The sequence below is a fragment of the Tenrec ecaudatus genome, chromosome 8 (genome assembly GCF_050624435.1).
Source record: "Tenrec ecaudatus isolate mTenEca1 chromosome 8, mTenEca1.hap1, whole genome shotgun sequence".
NCBI lineage: Eukaryota > Metazoa > Chordata > Mammalia > Afrosoricida > Tenrecidae > Tenrec > Tenrec ecaudatus.
In genome coordinates this window covers 100,568,259-100,590,046 of record NC_134537.1, presented here as the reverse complement: position 1 = coordinate 100,590,046, position 21,788 = coordinate 100,568,259, and the positions used below count along the sequence as shown (strand labels likewise).

General features: G+C 49.8%; 1 protein-coding gene across 10 annotated transcripts in view; it reads right to left on the bottom strand.

Moving 5' to 3' along the window:
* The window catches only part of FGFR1 (fibroblast growth factor receptor 1), a 56,642-nt gene extending 40,731 nt beyond the window's left edge, over positions 1-15,911 (bottom strand). For 2 of the 10 annotated variants that reach the window (XM_075556659.1, XM_075556661.1), the window contains exons 1-2: positions 15,303-15,911; positions 5,802-5,980 (exon numbers count right to left, since the gene is read on the bottom strand). In XM_075556659.1, coding sequence (XP_075412774.1) covers positions 5,802-5,892 — 91 coding nt within the window. In that variant the 5' untranslated portion in view covers positions 5,893-5,980; positions 15,303-15,911. Of the gene's footprint in view, positions 1-5,801; positions 5,981-12,946; positions 12,966-14,678; positions 14,804-15,003; positions 15,127-15,302 lie in introns of those variants that run through there. The other 8 variants (XM_075556660.1, XM_075556662.1, XM_075556667.1 and 5 more) reach the window with 6 other exon arrangements.
* Positions 15,912-21,788: the final 5,877 nt, after the last annotated feature.

The window sequence follows — 21,788 nt, the reverse complement described above, 5'->3', positions numbered from 1 at the left end:
AGGACCCCTATGGGGGCGTTTGCCTGGGGCAGATAGGGCCCTATCAAGTGGAGGCTGTGGTAATGGCTGCCGCACCACCTCGGCCTCTCCCCATGGGTGCAGGTTTCTTTGGAACACAAAGACAAAGCCCTGCTTTGTGGAGCACGTCGTCCAGGGGGCTTGCTGCCAGAAATGAAAACGTGCGGCTTTTCCATTAAGTGTAACCTCTCCCCCGTCAACCGGCCAACAGACTCCTTCAAATCTGGGTGGGAGGGAGGAGCTGTAAAACCCCAGCCCATTAAATCGTTTATTAGTTGCAGGTTTCTGAGCATGTAGGCAAGTATTCTGAGACTGCAAGCCCCACACACCATCCCCTCTATCATGGTGTCTAGGGTGTTTACCGCATGCCACTGTTGAAAAGCCGGCAGGACCCCCACTCCCACTTGTAAGGGGTGGCCTTGCAAGCCCAGTTTTGAATTCACGATCGCCAAGGCTTATTCTAAACGAGAGAGAAAGATAAGAAAACAACCTCCCTGAGCTCGACGGTTCTTTTAAGTTGCTGCTTATCTCTTTAAAGGGGCCTTCTACCCGTTGGCCCATGACCCAACTTACTTCTATCCACACAACTCTCTCCTCTCCGTGGCTGATCTGAAACAAGCTTAGACTCAGCTAAGATCTTAAAGTGAGAGAGAGAAAGGGAGCGAGGCTGGTTTTCCTGGAACCCTTATTAAACAAACTTTCCACCGACAGCCACAAACTACAGGCCCTCCCCAGTCCCTCAGGAGCATTTGCGAACTGCTAGCATTGCATGACACTGGGGGAGGGGTTTTTCAAAAGGAAAAACCTCTGTGTGTGAGCAGGGTTTTGGTTGTTTTTATTTTAAGCTCCTGGATAAAACCCTTATACGTAGATGATCATCTATTTTTGAGAACAGCAGTATTTAATAAGCAGCAGGGCCAAGAGCATACAGTAACACTTGATATTTGTAAGGCATCATCTTTTTTTCTGACCAGTACCAGTGGTCATCGGAGGAGCCCTGGTGGCATAGCAGGTTATGCATTGGGCTGCTCACCTCAGGGTCAGAGGTTTGGAAGATGACGTTTTCTCCTCCAGTGAAGAGAGAGTCTTGGAAACCCACAGGGGCAGTTCGGCCCTGCCCTGTAAGATCACTATGAGCAGGTCTCACTTGGAGGGAGACTCAGAGCGACCCTATGCGCAATCTCAGGAAAATAGATCAACCAGCTCGTTTGAAATTCAGTGACCTCATGAGGAGATCCAGGAGATACACAGCACGACTTCGTCTCCTATACTTTGAGCGTGTTCTCAGGAGGAGCCAGGGTGTGGAAAAGGAGGTGTGTGTGGAAAGCAGAGGGTGGGGAGGAGAGAGGAAGGCCCTCAGGGCGAGCGACTGAACCAGACTCCAAGGGGCTCGACATTTGTGGTGGTGGCGCAGAACCTGTCTGGAGTTCATTGTGTTGTTGGCAGAGTTAGAACCCACTCCACGGCACTTTAGGACGATCACCCCCGGAAGGTCGAGGAACTTCTGAAGAAGCAATAGTCACCAGGGACAAAAACGGCCAAAATAAAAACTGAGGCAGTAAGGGAGCACATGTCCATGACAAGACCAGTACATGCATGTTTAGAACAGTTTTATTCATGACAGCTTGATGGACAGGAGCCCGGGGGTGCCGGGGATATGTGTTGCAAGGTCTGCGGTTCAAAAGCACCACCCATCCATTCCTTGGGAGAAAGATGAGGCTTTTTATTTCTTTACAGGGACAGTCTCAGGAACTCTGGTGGCAGAGTGGTTACATGCTGGGTGGGTAACTGTGAGACCAGCGGTTCAAAAGCAGCAGCCACTCCATGGGAGAAAGAGGAGGCTTTCTACTCCTTACAAACAGTCTCAGAAACCTACACAGGGACAGTTCTGCTCTGTCCTAGAGGGTCAATGTGAGTTGGAATCAAGTCGATGGCAGTGAGTGAGTGGCGAATGGACATGCAAATCGAGCTATAGCCATAATACTAGACTACTACTCAGCAGTGTGTAGTGATGGGCAACCGATACATGTAACATGGGTGAATCTCAAAAATACTTTGTTGAACAACAGAAATAAGACACAGAAGCTAATATTCTGGGTGATTCTATTTATAGATGAAATTCCAGAATAGGCAAAACTAGCCCAGGGTGACAGAAACACCAGTGGGTTCCTAAGGTCAACAGTGAGTAGGGTTAAGAGCAAAGGGGACATAAGGAAAGTTTTCAGGTGATAGAAACGTTCTACGGTATGACGAGTGGGACCCAGGGTGTGTACATTTGCCAAAACACATCTCAGTAGTCACTTAAAATTGGTACATTTGATGGTGGGTACATTAAGCCTCAAAGGAGTGGATTTAAAGATATATCCATGGCAGCCTAGCTTCTGTCTTCACTGCTACACGGCCACCTCTCTGACTCCTTTCCCTCCTTACCTCTCTCCGAGGAGCCTCCTCTGTGTCCTCATCATGACCTGCAGCTGTTTCCACTTGCCTTCCAGGGGTCAGTGCCTCGGGCTTCTCCCCACCCTACCCCACCCCACTGTGTCCACAACCAGTGACTTAACTGACTCCCTCCCACCCCACCACTACCCTCCACTCTGGAGTATGCTAACCAGTCTGAGACATCCCCAAGGTACGCCCTGTTCACTTCCCCTGCCCTCCATTCTAGAGCTGCGGAGAATGTGTTGGATAAAGTAAAAATAAAAAAGGCAATTCAGGGTTCACCAGAAACTCATATCCTCAAATCTCATCCGTCTACACATTGGCTAATCCAAATCCTCCCACCCTGCCTGACTCATTCCCAAAGTCCTCCAATCCTGACTCATGCCTTTTACTTTCATCTGGTCTTTGTTTGTCTCCGAAGGTATCCAGAATTGACATGTAATCTACTTAAGTCTATTGATTCTATTTCTAGAGTGTCTATTTTTACCCTTCCTTGTCCTCGTGGCCCACACCTTAGTTCATACCTTCACTTCCTCTAGTTAGACCTTCACAAGGACCGTTCCTAGTCTTTCTGGAAACAGTGGGAGTAGAAGGAATAACGACAAACACGGCACTCATAGGTGCTTTGTCAGGCCATCTCATTTAACCCTTTATTTCACAGATGAGTGAACAAAGTTTGGAGGCTGAGAGCAAACTGTCAGAGCAAGTAATACAGTCTAAGCGGCAGAGCATGACTCGAACAGGTGCATCTGGTTCCTTCCTCCCGCCCTCTCAAATTCAACTGCCAAATTAATTTTCTGAAAAGGTAAGTCATGTCACTTACTGTTGAAAACTTTCTCATGTGTTCCAGCCTCTACCCACTTAAGCAGAGTTTTCACAGCAAGGCATTAAGGACTTTCATAGGCTAACTCAGTCCAAGATTTCCAGGACTACAAGTAGTGAACTCCAGCTTACAACCACATGTCTTAGGCTAGGTTCTCTGAAGGAGCAAAACTAGTGAGGCATATGTGTACACACACACACACACACACACACACACATATGTGTAGAGAGAGATTTATTTCAAGGAAATGGCTTGCATGGTTGGAGAGACTATCAAGTCCCAAATCTGTGGGTTGGGGGTCAGGCAGGAGGTGTCTTCTGATTCAGGTGGTTGAAGGGGCAACTCAAAATGACAAGTATGGTCAAATAATAGCAGGCTGCTGGCTCATGTCCCAAGAACTGGAAGTTGGAGGATGATGAGTGGAGGGCAGGACTGACAAGAGAAAGAGCTTTGCAGGAATAATTATATATACTGGATGGAGGCCACACCCCCAAAGAAATTTCCTTTTCAACGGATTGGCTGCTCATATCAGATCGATACATAATCTCAACCATCATTTTCTATTTCTAAATCAACCAATATAAAACCTATTTTATGAGGGGGGAGGCACATGTGCAAAAATTGTATGGAAATAAAAGATAATGGACTTTTTTATGGGAACATTTAGAAAGCCCCTGGTATATTAAAAACTTGAGGTACATACAATGGTTCATAACAACAAACAGGGATGTTATTATCATTATTGCTGTATATTTATGTTTAAGAGGTTTTGTGTATTTGGAAGTATTTCTTTAATGTTTTGAATACACTATATACCGAGACAAACATTTGACTCACTGATGTTAGATACAAAACATACCCACATTTTCAGACTTACAATTCAACGTACGGACAGATTCAGGATCAGAATTGGTTCATTATCTGGTGACTGTCAAGCCGTTCTCTATATTTCATGAGCTGTCCCTTACTCACTGTGGTCCACTTGAAATATCATCTATTGCCCTCTCCCAAGACCCAGGTTCCTACTTCTCACTGTATTTTGTTAGAACTCCACTATGTAGTGTACCAAGTCTACCTTTAGCTGTGTCTGTGCTGGTCTCGCCCCTCCCCGTTTGTAAGCTCCCGATGGGGTACAGATGGGCTCTCCCTTCTCCGAGTCTCCAGCACGCTCCAGCTTAGGCCTTGCCTTACTCACTCAACTACTAAATAAGCATTAATCTGTCACTCCACTCTCTGTATCGTCTTTCTAAAAAGTCTTACACATCCCTTTCTACTATACTATATGAGTGGACACATTTTCTGTCATTATTCACCTTTTTCAAGAAGATCCTGACATTGAAGACAGTCAGATGACCCTTAAATGCAGCCACCAAGTCATGTGTACACTTGGGCCTTTCACCAACCTTCTGCTGTCTTGTCTGTCAGCCTTCTCTACATGACCATGCAGGGATTGCAAGCCGCGCTGCCTTGGCAGTGTTGCTGCTACTGTTCTTGCCCCATCTGCTGACAGCCTCCCAATCACTCACTCCCATGTTTGAGCCCTTAATGCATCTCACAGAGAATCTGTTCTCTTTTTTGCTGACCCTCAACTTCAGGTCTCTTCTCTAGGGACTGGTTCCTCCTGATGACAATGCCGGACACACATGAGACAAAGTCTCTCCCCTCCTCACTTCTAAGAAGTACTCTGGCTGTACTTTTTCCAAGACAGATTTGTTCTTTTTTCTGGAAGTTCCTGGTACAGTCAATCCCAACAACATAGGCATCCATTCTTCTTTGATCTTCACTAGTCATTATACCCAAATATTAGTTCTCAAAGACCCTTGTGAGTCACCAGGTATATATGGAATGCCTCTAATCCCCCAGGAGGTATTTTCACAACTCAAGCAAATCACATGAGCAGCAGGACACGTTCTTCCTGTTACTAATAATTTCTCTGAATTTAACACCAGCTCCCAGGTCCCCAAATGCTCCTTGTTTTCAGTCTCTTGGAAATACCACAAGCAGTACATATCAAAAGCAAGCCAACTCAGCAGGACCCATGAAACACAATTCATGAGACCAAATGGCAGGTATCCTGCCATGGCTGCCAAGCCGGGTGTGTGTCTTTTAGACGTCAGATGTCCTTGTCAAGCCCCCACATCCCAAAACAGGCCCTGTAATCTAGTCCAAGTTCTAAATCCAAATTCACAGGTAGGTCACTCACTCCCCATTCTACTTCCAGCCTATGTTATACATCAACTAGGATAGGGAGCCAGTTCTGGGGGCCCACCAGAAGTTCTTGGGAGGAGCAAAGCATAAAACCTACCTCTGGTTTTATGAACCCTGTATGAACCCAACTTTTGTTGACCTTGGTTATGTTTACGATCAGAGCCAAGCCAGTTTTAGGTGGCTCCAGAATCCCTCCACCAGCAAAGGAGCCCTCTATTTCTCTCCACCTGGACTGGAGTTTTCCAGTGACCTCTTCCCAGCCCACCCCGATTCTGAGGCCCAGGGTCTGGGCTGCCTTCCCTTCATGCCTTACCTTGTTCGGGCAAAGTTGGGGCCGGCCTGGCAGTGCAGAGTGTGGCTGTGACCAGCACAGCCCAGAGGAGGAGGCACTTCCAGCTCCACATCCCAGTTCTGCAGTTAGAGGTTGGTGACAAGGCTCCAAACCTCCATGGGGACTCCACCTTGAGTGCAATTCTCCTTCTCAAGCTGACTCTGAGGAAATGAAACACCAAAAAGTTAGGAGGGCCTGGGTGGGTGGGGAGGCAAGAAGTAAAAATCACCTGGGGCACGCTGCCCTCCTGGCCAGAAGGGTGTTTGAAGCAATGCTGTGCTCCTTAAAATTCAAAGAAAACTGGGATCCCACCCAAGTGTTGAATTAAGGTGACAGGTCTTGATTAGACAAAAACCAGCCAACCAGTTGCCGCAGAGTTGATTCCAACTGCAGGCAACCCCAGGGGTGCCAAAGTACAGTGTCTTCCACAGGGTTTTCAGTGGCTGACTTTTTGGAAGCAGAGTGCCAGGCCTTCCTTAGAAGGTGACTCTGGGTTGACACAGCACCAACCTTCCAGGTAGCACTTGAGCTGATGAACTGTTTGCACCACCCAGTGACTGACTCCTAATTAGACCAGAGGTTATTTCCATTTGATTTTACGACTATTTATTGGTAGAAGACTATTTGTAAGCCCTGTTGGGAAAATCCTCAGGCAGTTCCCCAAGGCAAAGGTGTAGGCTATAAAGAGAGCAAGGTCGAAGGGCAGCTGAGAGCCTCCTGAAAGTGCTGGGTAGTTCTGCTGTTTTGTGGACAAGGGTTTCACCAAGTGTGCTGGGACGAGAGAAGACACGAGCGTGGTGCCTCCCCCAGTGTTCCTCTTCACTCGGTCTAGACAAACGGACCCCGCAGGTCAGGAGAAGAGCACTGAAGAGTTATGGAAGCAGCCAACGACCAGGAAATGGCATGCTTGTTTCCAGGCTTAGCTTAGTCGCTGTGTAACTCAAGAAAAAAAGCTGGGCCTCTCTGGACCTATGCCATGCGTAAGTGGAGACAAGTGATCTCCAGAGTTCTTGTTATCCCTAAAAGTGTACGAATCACAAGGATCCCCAATTCTACCAGCCTCCCTAACAGAAGGACCACAACCCTCCCTAAACTTCTTAAAGGGGCCTCAGAGTGTGGAACCACGAAGTGGACTTAGTTCTCCTTCCAGATGCTGAAAGGTGACTGAGGTGAGGTAGAAATGAATCCATGAGTGTATGGGGGTGGGGGTGTCCCACTGAAGAGTTAACTACTCAGAGATGGCTCATGCCAGCCCCAGTTAAAAACCTAGCCAGTCTCTATGGCTCTGATGTGAAGTGGTATAATTTTAAAACTCCCTGGGGTCTTAAAGAGCAGATCATTGCCACTCAATATTTACCAAGCTTACAGGCTTTCTGGGCACTGTTCAGGCAACATGGGGGTGATCATCTCTATCTTCCAGGTGGCTTTTGTCCTAAATGCCCAGGGAACGATCCAAGTTATTCAGAGAATCCACTTCCCCGGAACATGCCCTAATGTGGTGCATCAGCCCTGCCTCCCCACCCCCCTCCCACCCGCCGGAGCCAGCCTGGGCCCCTTTCTAGTGAGTCAGTCCCGGCTGGCAGCAAACCCCCTGGATTCTTGGCTTCGTTCACATGTGGCCGCTAGCAGGACTGCGCATGTACGCCCACTAACTCCGTCCAAGGCTTACACAACTTTTACATGATTTCAAATCAAAGGTGAAATCAACATTTCCCTTTCATTTAGGGAAACTTAGGGTAAGGCCTAGAAGAGACAGCATAAAAGTGATATTCACTGAGTACTTGCTATGCGTCCAGCATGCACCAGGCACTATTTATAAACGCTCTCTTTTCCCCTGCCATCACAGTCTTAGGTGGAGTCGGAATTACTATTATTTTGCCTTTTAAGTAACACTCTGAGAGGTTACATAGTTAGTCTAAGCACATGCGACTCAAAAGCAATGGTACCAGGGCTCATCATCCAGGACACAAACATGGGATTCATTACACTTGGCTCAATCTGACTCCCTCATTTTCCCCCAAAGGTCATCCTCATGGCATGAAGAAACTGGGCATACAGGAGGCAAAGGAAGGGTCGCTCTTGGGGGTGGGGGAGGGGAAACCTCACTGCCATCGAGCCAATTCCGACCCATAGTGACGCTGTCAGAGAGTGTAAACCTTGCCTCTGTGGGTTTCCAAGGCTGTACATCTTTTTTTTTTTTAATGAAGCACACTCAGAAGCAAAAGGCATCTTGAGCAAAAAAGACAAAGCCAGGAGAAAACAATTTCAAACAAATTATAGCTGATTAATATAATCAAAGATAAGGGATATTGATGCTGTGGGGCTGTAAATCTTTATGGGAGGAGAAAACCCAAAAGGGCATCCGTAGGCCCTACCTCCCCATCTCACAGTGAGCTGTGAAGGTCCCTGAGCAAAAAGGTGCTTCAAGAGCCACCAGAGTAATGGGTGAGGTACAGTATCCAACAGGAAAGGGTGGCTTCATCTCTAGATGCTCAAGAATGGTTTCAAATGTATCCAGTAAGCAGCTTCCTTTCACCAACAACTCATCATTCTGTCCCCCGAAAGGCCTGTCCACCATCACCTTACAGCCAGACAGACCTGTTTAGCTCTGAGATCAATGCTCTTCAGACTAATCTGGCATACCGAATGGCCCTTCAGCTCATTCCCAAAAAGGTACAAAAGTCTCTTCCTCTCCCGTAAGTTTCACATCTGGAAACAAAGGGTGTTTCAGAACTCAGCCTGCTGGGTCTTCTCCTGGAGGCACCAACTCCTGGAGCAAGAGGGCACACACCCCATTCCACAAACCTGCAGAAAGCAGGTGCACAGCTGTTCCACAGTCTGTCTGGCACCCTGAGGTCTGCCACTGTCTCCTCTACTTTACCTTCTCATTTTCACTCATTAATAAGTTCTTAAAACCCCTCAGAGTGAGTCTCCTTCCCTCACTGCTTGACAGATGTGATCCACAGCTTCACAGGTATACACAGTAGCTTTCTCAGAGACCCCGCCTCAGTCTCTCCAGAGACATGCACCCCAACTTCACCTGGGGGAAGAAGTCCTCTCTGGGGGAACAAAGGGGTCAGAAGACAACTCTGCTTCCCATCAGAGGGGGCTCAAATACTTGTTCAGCCTCAATCACAGGTGCTGAAGAAGACTGAGTGAGTAATGTAGGTGTTAGGTGCTTGTCTCCCTCCCATCTCCTAAGCTAATCCAATGTAAAATGGGGTGGGGGGAGAAAGGGGGTAAAGCAAGACACTAGGCCATATGACTTTGCATCTCTCTCTCATTCTATGACATAAGGCTCTAAGACAGTAAGATCTCCTGATCCAAAAATGATGTAAGGCAAAATTAGCTGATGCGTTCAGGGCATGTCTCTTGCTTTCTGTCCTCTGCAGAAAGTAAACAAATGAATTACTACCACTCTGTGTATGAGCCCGCCACTCCAGGAGAGTCACTGAACCTTTCTGGGCTTCAGTTTCCCCTGTGGTGGGGAAAACAAAGCAAAACAAAACAAAAAACCCTCTTTGCCCAGCCTACAACATAGGTGGTTATGGAGATCAAATGGCTAAGAGTAGGGTGAAAGTGCTCACTCTCTCCTCTCTGAAGTACTAATCAAATGCAAGGAATTATAAACATTTGCTTTGGGCCACACCTTAATTACAGTCTTAGGAGATTTTGGTAACTGGCAGCAGAAGGACATGTACCTCTTACCTTCCCAAGGGTATTTCTGACTACCTGCCTTCATACTCAACACTCTAGACCTCGATGCCCCACATCTCTATTGAACACTTCAGGTATTGATATGTGATTTCAATGTCAGATAAACACTGGGTTTTGAAAGCTGTTATTTTAAAAAGCATGTAATTCATTAAGAATTATTTTTACACTGACATGGTGACATGGGGTCACCAGGAGTCAAATCAACCCAATGGCAACTAGCAACAAATATGTTCAAATGGTCATTTTGGGATTATGTTGGACTAAATCAAGGAGACCTGGTGGCGCAGTAGTTAAATGCTCAGCTGCTACCAGAAAGGTCAGTGGTTCAAACTCACCAGCTGCTCCACAGGGGAGAAAAATGACAGACTGCTTCTGTCAAGATCACAGTCTTAGAAACCCGCAGGGGCTATGGGATCGCTATGAATCCCAATCTACTTGATAGCAATTGGTCTGGTTTTGTGTTAAACCAAGTCTATCATTATAATCTTAAAATTTTGGTTAAAAGAGGAATTTCACCTATTTCTTTTTCCTTCGTTTTAAATGTGGCCACTAGAACATTTAAAATGACACGTGGCACATGCGCCTTCTTCGACAGTACAGCGCTAGTTAATGTCCACGCCTCTGCACAGGTGTGCTTTGCTCTTTCTGCCACCTTCAATGGACCAAGTCTTTCCCATCCTGTAAGCTCCATCTAAAGGAGCCGCCTCTTCCACAAGCCTTTCTTGGTCCTTCAGCTACAGGATCTTTCTCCTGAATTTCCCAAAGACCTTCTTAGCCCTTTTCACATGGCACTAAGATTTCCTCATGGAGTGTATGTGCTGTCTCAGCTCTCTCCAGAGACGGAGGCTCCTTGAGAGTGGAGTCTGTGCCTGGATAGATATTTGTCAATATGCTCAGTCACTACCATGCTCCCAGCATGTTCCTGGGTCGATCATACTCATCGTGACCCCGTGTATGGATTTCAGAGCGGAACTGCGGTCCATAGTTTCCAATGGCTGTGGTTTTCTGGCAGCAGGACCAGCAGACCTTTCTTCCTAGGAACTTCTGGGAGAATTAGCCTTTGGGGCAGCCCTGGTGGCATAATGACCATGCATTGGGCTGCGATTGGGTTACAACCCCCAAGTTCAGCAGTTCGAAAGCCAACAGTTGGCTCCTCAGGAGAAAGACTTTCTACTCCTATTAACAGTTACAGCCATGGAAACGCACAGGGCCAGTTCTACTCACAACTGCAGGGTCGCTTTGAGTCAGCACTGGCTCGAGGGTATGGAGTTTGATTTGGTGGCCCTTTGGCTAGTAGCCAGGTGTTTAATCTTTTGTACCATCACCGCAACATATTTGTTAATGTGGTGAACAGAAAACGGAGGGGGGCGAGGAGGGTAGGAGTCTTGGAAGGACAGACTAGATACTCTTCCAGAAAAGGCACCGAGGATGCCAGGCAAAAGCACTAGCTAATAGAGCTAGCAAGTCATCTAACTCTCCAGTCCAGGGGTCGACAGACTTTTTGAGATAAAAAGAACTGATCCAGGTCCCTCATAGTAATTTAAAAAATTTCAAGAGCCATACCTATATTTTCACAAGCAAAGGAAGTCACCACTATCTGAGAAATTTCCTTGAAACTTTTTCAATTTTACTTCGGAGCCACATGTACATACCATAAGAGTTGCATATGGCTCGCCAGCCACAGACTGCCCATCTCTGTTCTAGTCCCGGCATTATCAACGGGGACATTTTCTAGAGAACCTGATTTCTCAGAGTTGAGGAAGCAACAAGAAAACATTAAGTCCCTTTAGACTTCATAAAAAAGAGATGATCACTGCTGGGAGTGGCAGGGCAAGTACTTGAACAAAAGTTATGCAGCTTGGCTTGCAAAACTGTAGTTGGCCCAAGAGAAACTTTAATGTTTTAAAATTCTGTGTCTCTGTAAGAAAGCATCCAAAACGCTCTGGGAGTGGGAGTTAGTTACATAAGAACTTAGCAATAATCACTGCTCCGCCATTAGCTAGGAAAAGTTGCTATGGAAGGCAATAGAACATGACTGATCTGGGGATTGAACACAGCCAAACCAAACTCAGTGCCATCAAGTCCCTTCCGACTCACAGTGATCCTATTAGGATCGATTCGAGACTCCTCTGGGGTTCGGAGACTTGGAATCTTTACAGAAACAGATAATCTCATCTTCTTCCCATCGAGCATCTTTGTTGGACCTAAAGAAAACAACCACCAAACGTACTGCCATCAAGTCTACCATGACCCCCAGGGCAGAGTGGAAACGCCTTTCCAAAACGGTTAATCTTTATGGGAATAGCAAGCCTCAACTTTCTCCTGCGGAGCAACTGGTGGTTTCAAACTGCTGACTTCGTGGGAAGCAGTGCCACATGTAACCAAATATGCCACCAGGGCTCCTTTGTGGAGCAGATAGGTGAGTGCTATTTACCGGGTGGAGAAAAGCAAACAGCTTCTTAAATTGCAGTGGGAGAAGGATGGAGGTGTGCTGAGAGCGGCTATCTCTGGCAAGGTCTGGTATGCAACCTCTCTGGAAACACCAGTCTCTTCTCTAAAGCTCCCACCAGTCCTTGCTGCCTTTGGACCTTTTTACAAAGTTCTTGGGAAGACAAATTTCCCAAGAGGAAATGAAACTCATCTCCAGTCGTTTAGAACAAGACTTTGGAACCAATTCTATTCTATCTCTTTTCCTCCAGCGGCCAAGGAGCTCAAACTTTCCAATGTAGCTCTTGAAACTCACTCCCTACCCAACAGCCATTCTGATGAGAGAGAGGAAAAAAATGGAAGCACAATGAAAGTGGTCAGAGAAATTGGCTGCTAAAATTTCAAGTTCCCACCAAGAAACCTCCTGTCCTACGAGTTGTGTTTCAGGTCAATACCTAAAACAACCGACCATCCCCAAAGCAGAGAGATAACAGCAAAGCCCCAAGGCCTTTCATGGATCTCCAAGGATGGATGCTAGGTTTAGGCAAGCCTGGATGTGTTCTAATCTTTCCTCCTAAATCAGGTGGGGTAATCCTACCTGTGACGTTCTTTCTCTATTTCTTCTCGTGAGCTTGTTTCACTTGCTAGTCAAAGGGTACCCAGTGAGGAACTTTCTGCAGGCCTCCCTGGCCAGAGGCCAAGGGAAATAAGCACTCTAAGACCGTCTACCTTGCGAGCAAAGGAAGTGAGAGGGCCTCCAAGTCCCAAGATGAAAATAGCTCCAAAATGAGCACTTGGGCTGGCACTGTCGAAGTCGTCAGTGAACACACGTGTCCTGGTGGCTCACCATCCCCATGCTCCTCATTAAAAAGCTGACACTCCACTATGACCAAGAGTAAATGCAACAAATCTTTAAGGAACTAGTCACTGATGCGGGATAGCACCCTCCCAGCTGCCTCCTGGTCCCAACACCCAGCACTCACTTGCAGCGTCAGCAGCAGTCCTGGAGCCTCTCCCAAGCAACTGGGAGGAAATATGTAAACAAGTCATTAGTTGGACCATCAGGGCAGTGGCAGAGTCCACTCCCAAAAGGAGGAAGAGAGATGACCCAGGCTTGGGGGTAATTAGCTGAGTGAGGCGCATCCTCAGGGGGCCTGCAACTTAGATTTTAAACAAGCCTCAGAATGGAAACTGGGCCATTGGCCCAGATTGGGGAAATGGCCACTTTCTGCTAACCAGTCTCCAGGCTAGGGTTCGACCCAGTAGATGGTATTCCAAAAAAAGCGCTGGTCCGGAGGTGCAAAGGGCAGGGCACATCTGCGGAGGAAACAGTCACCTTAATTACCACGTCTAGAGAAAGTGCGATTTCGTTCCAGCCGCCCAAACTGCCGCCCAGTGCAGGAGAAACCAGAAAAGTGTTTTCAATTTGAAAGACACTGCAAGAGAGTGAAACACCAGCGCTCCCCACCCTCTCCCAACTTTGGAACATAAGGCACTTTCCTGCCTCAAAGGCCGTTCCAAAACCCAACTCCACGATCCAGCAACCGCTTTCAAACCTGTGGCCGTTATTGATTTAAATGGTCAGATGCTCCACTTTAGTTTCCGGGGACTGCAACCCAAATAACTCCTTCAAAAAACACACGGAACGCCGCGGGCAACAGCATCGCACCGCCCCCCCACCCCCCGCGGCTTTGGTCAGTCCCTACCCCGGGCCACTAGCCCCCGGAGGGGAAAAGGGACGCATGACCTGGCTCCCTCCCGCTACTTCTGCAGCCCCAGCTGTAACTGAAGGGAGGAAACAGTGTAATGCTTGGGCCAGAAACTTCCGTCAGGGCCAGTTTTAGGTCAAACCTACGTCCAAGGAGGCCTCCCCCGCAAAATAAACACTGAGCCCACCTCTCCTGGCCGTTTTCCCCTCCGGCACATTCTGTATGGCACCCCAACCACTACCAGCCGCAGAGAAATCAGTAGTTTGCAACTCCAGTCCAGGCAACTTTCTTGTCTCCCCAATCCCAACACCCCATTCCTTAAGTCCCCAGCATTTCTAAGGGGAGAAGTGGCAAGCGCGGACCAGAGAGCCCTCGCTCTCATTTGGGGGAGGGGAGGAAGAAGGATGTTAATAATGTGGCTGCGGTACACCCGAGTGGGGTGAAACGGAACCAGATGCGGCTCCTACATCTGGAAAATGAAGGGGTGGGGGGCGGGGTATGGCAGGGAGAAATGTTTTCAAATGGGTTAATAGCTCTGGGCCCAGAAAGGGCAAGCCGAGGGCTCCTCTTCCACCTCACCTACCTACCGCCCCCCAAAAAGCTATCTGGCTGCCGTCACGCGCTATGCTATCTGAATCCCACCGACAAATGTCAATAAATGCTTCTGCAGATAAAGGACCTGGCCCCTCTCTTCCCACCCTAAGTATCCGAAGAGGGAACAGCGGGGAGCAGAGGGGTCGGGGCAGAGAAGTAACACGCATCTGCTGTAAAGCGAACCTCGCGGGAGAAAACCCTCATTCCTTGCCCCCCACCTCCAAGCACCAGATAGCAACGAAATGACCCCTCTGCGCGGTACTGGGGGGCTTACCCTCAGCCCCCGGGCGCCCTCTCACCCCCTAGACGCCCCTTCTGCAAACCGAGTAGAAGTAAAAAATCTCCTCTGGAAAGGGGAACTCCTTGCCCGTCCCCGCTCGAGCAGATTCGGCCATTTGGTGACGACACCTACTTAAAACCTCTTCCAAGAGAAGCGGTCCTCATCCAGCGTCCACCCTCTCCAGGGCCGCACCCGTCCCCCCTCGAGCCCGACCACAGCCTTTCCAGGAGGTGGAAAATGGACTTTAGAAACAGCACCGATTGCTAGCGACCGGTCCAAAGCTACCTGGTGAACTGGGCTGAGTCACCACGAGGGGACCGAGATGCAACACACACACACGCGCGCGCGCGCGCACACACACACACTGGCACACACTCACTCGCTCTCTCCACCGATTCGATCCGAGGGGACCCCCGGGCCGCCGCAAACGCCTTCGCCCGGCCCTCTCCGGACTCACCGCGGCCGCGGCGACGTCGCCGCCTCGCCAGTCCCAACGCACGAGTTGGCGGAAAAGTTGCGCGCCGGGAGGAGCGGCGGGATGCGCGCGAGGAGGGGGCGCCGGCGGCGACGCGGGCCGCGGGGAGAGACAAAGGTGGGGGGCGCCGCGCCGAGAGGCGGGGGGCGGGTGAGGCGGGGCGGGAGGCGCCGGCCCCGACTGCGAGCGGGTGGGGGAAGCGCGCAGCCTGCAGGCTCCGGCGCCGGGGGCCGCTCGGGACGCCAAGCCCGCCCCGGATCTGGGGGCGCCGCGGCTCTTACCTCACTGGGCGCTGCGGTGCCGCCTCTGGAGAGTCCGCCGTGGCTCGCGCGGGCGGGAGGCTGCCCGCGCCCCCCGCTCCGGCCCGCCGCGCCCGGGCTGCGCTCGGATTCTGGCCGGGCGGCGAGAAGCCCGCAGCTGGCACGGGACTCCCGGTGGCACTCGGGGCTCGGCGCCTCCAGCCCAGGCGGGAACAATGGAGCCGGAGCTGGTGCCCCGGAGGCGGGAGGCAGGAGGGGGGAGGGCTCCCGTCCGCCGCCCGGGGTCTCCAGACCCTGTGCCCCCCCTCCGCCGAACGGGGCGGCGGTGGCTCAGGCTTCCTGCAGACAGGGCTCCATCGCCCTGCGGGGCCGCGGCGTGCCGGCTGCGGCGCGGGTTGGGTGCGACCTGCGTGCGGGGCGCCCCTCGCACCGGAGCAAAAGTCCTCGGGCCGGTCGGCTTCTCCGACTGCGGCGCCGCGAGCTCGCCGCAGTGCGCCAGGCAGAGTCGCGCTTCTGGCCGGACGCTGCCGCCCAGCCGTGGGCCGGGTCCCCGGTGCCCCTGCGCGCTGCGGCTGGACCAGGGTCCGGGCTCCCGCTTGCCGCCACCGGCTGCCCACGGCGCCGCACCAGTGCCCGCAGGAGCGCTCCGAGCGCTGTGCGCCGGCGAGGCGCGAGGCTCGCTCCCTCCCACCGCGCGCGCCCCGCCCCCGCCCCGCCCCCGCCGCTGCCTGCCGGGCCTTGTAGTCCCGCGGCGGGCCGGGCCCCCGGAGAGCGCGGCCAGACGCACGTCTGCCCGCGTGAAGAGTTCGGGCCCCGGGAGCCCCCCGGAGCGGCTCCACTCGATCTGAACCACAGGGTCTCTACGAGTCGGAATCCACCCGATTACAACGGGTGGGTGGGTCTCCTTTGGCGCGAGTGCCAGCCGCGTCCGAATGTCGTGCGGGGCGAGCGATGGCTCTGAGCTTGGTGGGGACCGAGGTGGCTTGGCGTGGTCGCCGTGAGGTTGCCGCTGTAAAACAGGGGTGGGGCTCTGGATGACAGGGCGATTTGGGGAAAGGACGGTCTCACTCTGGATCTCTCGGCTGTTCCATCCGAGTTTCCAAAAGGAGTGGAGTGTGAAATGAGATGCAGATTTCGATCAGGGGCCCTGGTGGTGCCGTGGTTAAGCGTTCAGATGCTAACCGAAAGCTAGTCTGTTCAAACCCACCAGTTGCTCTGAGAGGAAAAGACAGGAATCTGTAGGATTTCTAACTCCGTCATCTTCACCGAAGCTGATTCCCTGTGGAGGCAGATTGGTGGGTGTGAATCCCAGCTCCTTTTGTTAGCGTCTGAGTGCTTCACGGCTGTGCCACCAGAGTTCATTGCATATTTAATATAGTGTACTTTCTTCCTGAATTGCTAATTAACAAAAGTCTAAGATAAAGAGCACTTACAGCTACCCTATGGGACATAATAAAACCGCTCCTTAGGGTTTCTGAGAGCTGTGTGTGTGTGTTAACACAAGCTACCAGCCTCATCTTTCTTCTGAATAGCAGATGATGAGCTTGAACCCCAAACCCTAGGTTAGTAGCCCAGTGCTTAGCCCAAGTCCAAATGTACATGAGGTCTTTGGGAGAACTTTTATTTTATTTTTGTCCTCCCCACACCCCATCGGGAGAACTTTTTCACATATAAATTCATGGACTTACGCAGAGCTGAGGACTCAGGCTGTTCCAGGAAGGAGTCAGGACTCTATTTTTTCTAAGGGTCTCATGATACCTTCGATGTGAGGGCAGGCTGGTAGGGTGAACCGTGTTCCACCTTAGCTATGAAGGAGCCCTCAATCCTGGCCTTTGGCTTGTGAGCCATGTGAGCTTGAACAAGTCTGGCATCTGCAAAACAAAATGAGACAGATATCAATCATGGCTCTCTCCCAAGATTGTTTTGAGCATCAAACAACATAATGATTGTCAGTGCTGTCAAAGTGTTACACAGATAGGTTAAAAACTATGTAAATTAATGGCACCTCCATTCCACTACAGCCCACAAGGTCATGAGAGATCAGACAGTGAATGAGACTGAGCCCCCCCTAAACCTAAAGAAAGGGTCTTTGGATTAGTTCTCCACTTCACCAACATGGTGTCGTTTACGCAGGAGCCCCTCAATAAACATGTAAATACTTATTAAATAAAAACAAATGACTGGAACACATATTTTTAGAGTAAATGGACTTCCATCATTGTTTTTAGGTTATTTCTCTTCTCCTGTTCCTAAATAGGCTACATTTACTTTCCATATAAGCTACCCATCTTTTGTTGTTAGGTGCCATGGAGTTGGTTCTGACTCACAGTGTCCCTATGGACAGCAGAATGGAACCTGCCCGGTCCTGAGCTGTCCTCCCCACGTTCCTGTGCACATTGTTGTAGCTCCTACATCAATCCTTTCATCTTTCTGCTTTTAAAACAATAGTCATTTGTCTCTACAACGGCCAAACTCTCTCCCTTTCCCAAGAGGCTTTCCCTACCAATCTCAGCCCTGTTCAATCCCTGTTATACCTCATTTATTTGATGCTTAACCTAGCCTTTCTTAGGTGCCTCTTTTTTTTTTTTTAGTCTGCATTCTTTCTAGCTAGCTTCTGAATTGATCTAGAGCAAGGGGGAGTCTTTTTATAGAACTAGCCTTGCTCAAGACTCTATACTCAAGGCGATTTATTTACACACACACGTGTATGTTGCTGACGGAATTGATGGAGGTCACAGTTCTGAGTTATCCGAAAAGGAAATAAAATTTGAGGGACTATCATGGAGAAGCTAAGTCTTGGAAAACCCAGAATGTAATTTTAATTCCCAACTACTTTTTCCCTCTTGATTCTTGAAGGCTACAGTATCAGCCTTCCCCTCGATCATTCTTTAAAACAGAAAAACAGTTCATGAGGTTTTCAATCTGGCTGTTTTCCCCCCTTTTAATTTTCACACAGGCTGGGAGTGTTTCCCTAAAAGAGAAGGTTGAAAAATGAGTCCCTGCCTGCAACAGAAAGAGTATGAGCTCAATGCCGGCTCTGACTAGTGTGGAAGCACATTCGCCTGCTGCCGAACCCATTCCCCTATCATTTCAGCAAGAAACCCAACCGACACAAGTGGCCCGCTTGCTTGCTCGCTCCTCCCTAGTGTTCAGGGAGACAACCGAAGACAGCAGGCCGGAAAGGAGGTGAGAAACTATGAGAAGGAACGGAGGATGCCCAGACTGACCGCAGACAGGGCTCCTGAATAATTGAGAGCTGACTGCTTTTGTCATTCTAGCCCCATTCCTCATCCTTGTCATTCCTCCCCCTTCTCTTTCTGAAATGCAGCCCCTCCACTTCAGCCCTGGGAAGAAAGGCCCCAGGCCAGGGCAGGCAGAGCCTCCCCAGGGCCGTCTGAAGGGCTTCAGGCAGTGTGGGTCCTACGGCAACTCTGCCGCCTCCATCCTGCACTCCTGGCACCTTGCCTCCCCACACAGAAATGTAATCTTCCCTCTGAGATAACAAAGAGCCGGGAGGGTCAGGGAGGATTTGTAGGCCCCTTGCCCTGACAGCTAGCTGTCTGAGGGGGAGACAAAAGGCCCTCACGCTGTAGGACCTGATAACCAGTTGGGGGCCTGTTGCCTCCCAGATCTAAGAGGGGGGCAGAAAGGTGCTGAATGAACCGAAGGGAAAGAGAGCTCTCCCCAAAGCCCGGTCAGTCCTCTTTGTCTGGGAACACTGGCAGAAAAGCCCTTTTCCCTGGTTAAGTTACTTGTGGCCTCAGAGGGTTTTTTTCACCAAGAAGGGAGCTCCTCTTTTCTTCCCACTCTCTTTCCCATGGCTTACCTGCACTGAGTTTGGTTACTTTATTGGGACACAGCAGACTCCCCACTAGGGATGAGCCCCCTACTACACCTATCAGGTGTAGGGCTATCAGGGAACATTTCCCTGATGAGAGGGAGGTGGGGGCGCAAACAATGTCTGTACTGGGCCAGCTTGGGCTATCGGTTCTGCTCCGGCCCATGACTAGGGGTTTCCCAGACAAGGTGACAACTGGGAATCTCAGTTCTGAGAGCTGGTAGCAGGAGGGGATTCAGGAGGAGGGGACTGTCTGGGTTCTCTCTAAGAAGTGGATCATTCACAGGTCCCTGGGAGCAGGTGGGCGACAAAGCCTTTTGCCCCAGGCCCCTGGAGTTAGGGAGCAGCAGTCAGTTACCATCTGGCCGCCATTTGGTGACCCCTGGCTGTTCCTAGCCTAGCTTCAGCATGTCAGGGAAAGGAGGGTCTTGTTTGGCGGAGTGTTTTTTGTAAATAACATTTCACTCTCTCCTATCAACTGGGAGTGGGAGAAGAAACCAGCAACAGCAGCAATTCAGCTTGTCCGATCGAACGCTGCATTTTTCACCAAGCATGGTGCAGTGGGGCTGGGGTGGGGGTGGGAGAAGCCCTTGGGTGTCCGGGCACTGTGCTGGGGACAATAGATCCCAACTTAGATAAGGGCATTGCCTCAAGGAAGTCCTGTTGGGAAAACCAAACCTTATAAGCTGTGCCACTTGGCTGCAAGTGCCTGGATCTCGCCGCATAGCAAACAACATCTGACCATCTACAAACTCCTCTGTGGCCACAGAGCAAGGCAAGACTAGAGAGGAGTCCCTGGGTAGGACAAGCAGCTGATACGCTTGTTTGTGAACCAAAAGTTGGAGATTTGAGTCCACCCAGAGGCTCTTCTGAAGAAATGTCCTGGCGATCGACTTCCAAAATATCAGCCTTTGAGAACTGTCTGGAGCACTGATTTACACTGAGTTGAAATCGAGTGGAAGGCAGCTCTCTCTCATGTTAGAGGTCTGAAGCTTCTGGGTTGTCTTGCTCTGAGGCAGCGAACTTGGTCTCTGGGGTCAAACAGAGGGCTATCAATTTGGATTCTGCCTCTTCCCGTGGGCCGTGTGTGATCTCCAGCAGGTGGCTTAACGTCCTGGTGAAAGGAGGATGCCAAGAGTACTGTTTCATCACAGGATTGTTGACAGCATTAAATGAGAGACTGTAATGCCCTTGGTATAGTGACTGGGACTTTGTAAGTGCTCAATGAATGGTAGCCATTTGTTAATTTTTAGCCCCCAAACTCTGCTTTGGCCTTAGGGACCTCTTCTGGAACCTGTTTTCCTGGGGTCTTTGTGATGCCATTGTCCATTCACTCGCTCCCCTGGATTCTCTGTCCTCTGAGACCTGCTGCGGAAAAGGTTGTGTTTTCCCACCTTCTTCTTGCTGCCCCCTGTGGATGTCCCCATGGAAAACAACAGGAACACATGCGAAAATGCTACCAAGGCTCATAAACCTTCAGAACATCTTTACGGACATGGTCCTCAATGTAGGATGTAGATTCCCCCCAGAAAGGGACAGCTAAGGGAGGTTTGCCCTTTTGTCCTCTGCTTTTCTTCACCGCTCCCCTGCTTCTCGCCTCCTTCTAACCCCATCACTCTTCCACTGAAAGCCCCTCAGTCATGGGCTCTGGAGAGCTGATGGAGGCAGGGGCAGAACGCTAGTGGACAATTTGCATTTCTGAGGATTCCCCCAGCAAAGGATGGGGGCAGTTCCTTAGGCTTCTGCTCTGCCTTAGAATGAAGATCAAAGTTTTGGGGATAAACTTGGATGTTTGAGGACTCAACTTTGAAGTGGATTCCATCTAAGGATATGCTAACAAGGTTGCAGATGGCCTCTCCTGGATTGCAGAGAACTTCTGGTGATATTGGAGGCAGGATCTGGACGGAAGGAAATGCAAAAGTAGACAGTGCTCTTCCCTTCACTTTAAAAAAAGGGGGGTGGGGATTTATACACATTTTTAAAAGACAGAAGATACAATTACTGGTCAGGGCAGAGGTCCTCAAACTTTTTAAACAGAGGGCCAGTTCACTGTGTCTCAGATCTGTTGCAAGGCCGGACTATAGTTTAAAAAAAACAACTATGAACAAATTCTTATGCACACTGCACATATCTTATTTTGAAGTTAAAAAACAAACGGCAAAAACACCTGGTGGGCCGGATAAATGTCCTCAGTGGGCCGTAGTTCGAGGGCGCCTGGGTCAGGGTATGGGAAATGAGCACTCAGAGCCATTGTTGATGGTAGCATTGGGGGGCATTGGATAACATTTATAAAATGGGCATTGGATAACATTATAATGGGCATCGGATAACATTTATTATAATGGGCAGTGGATAACATTTATAAAAAATTTTAGAGGTACACATTCTTTAGCCCCATAATTCTTTTAAGTGTGTATGATACAGATGTCTCTGTTTATGTACAGACTGACGTACTTATAAGCACAGTGGTCCACACTGGACTTGGTGAAATAAATCATGGTACATCCAGAAATGCAAAGTTGCCACTCTTAAAAGGACCTATCGACTCTGGTGGTGTAGTGGGTTACATGTTGAGCTACTAACTTGCAAGGTCAGCAGTTCAAAACCATCAGCCACTCCTAGGGAGAACAATGAGGCGTTCCACTCCTATAAAGAGTTACAGCCTTGGA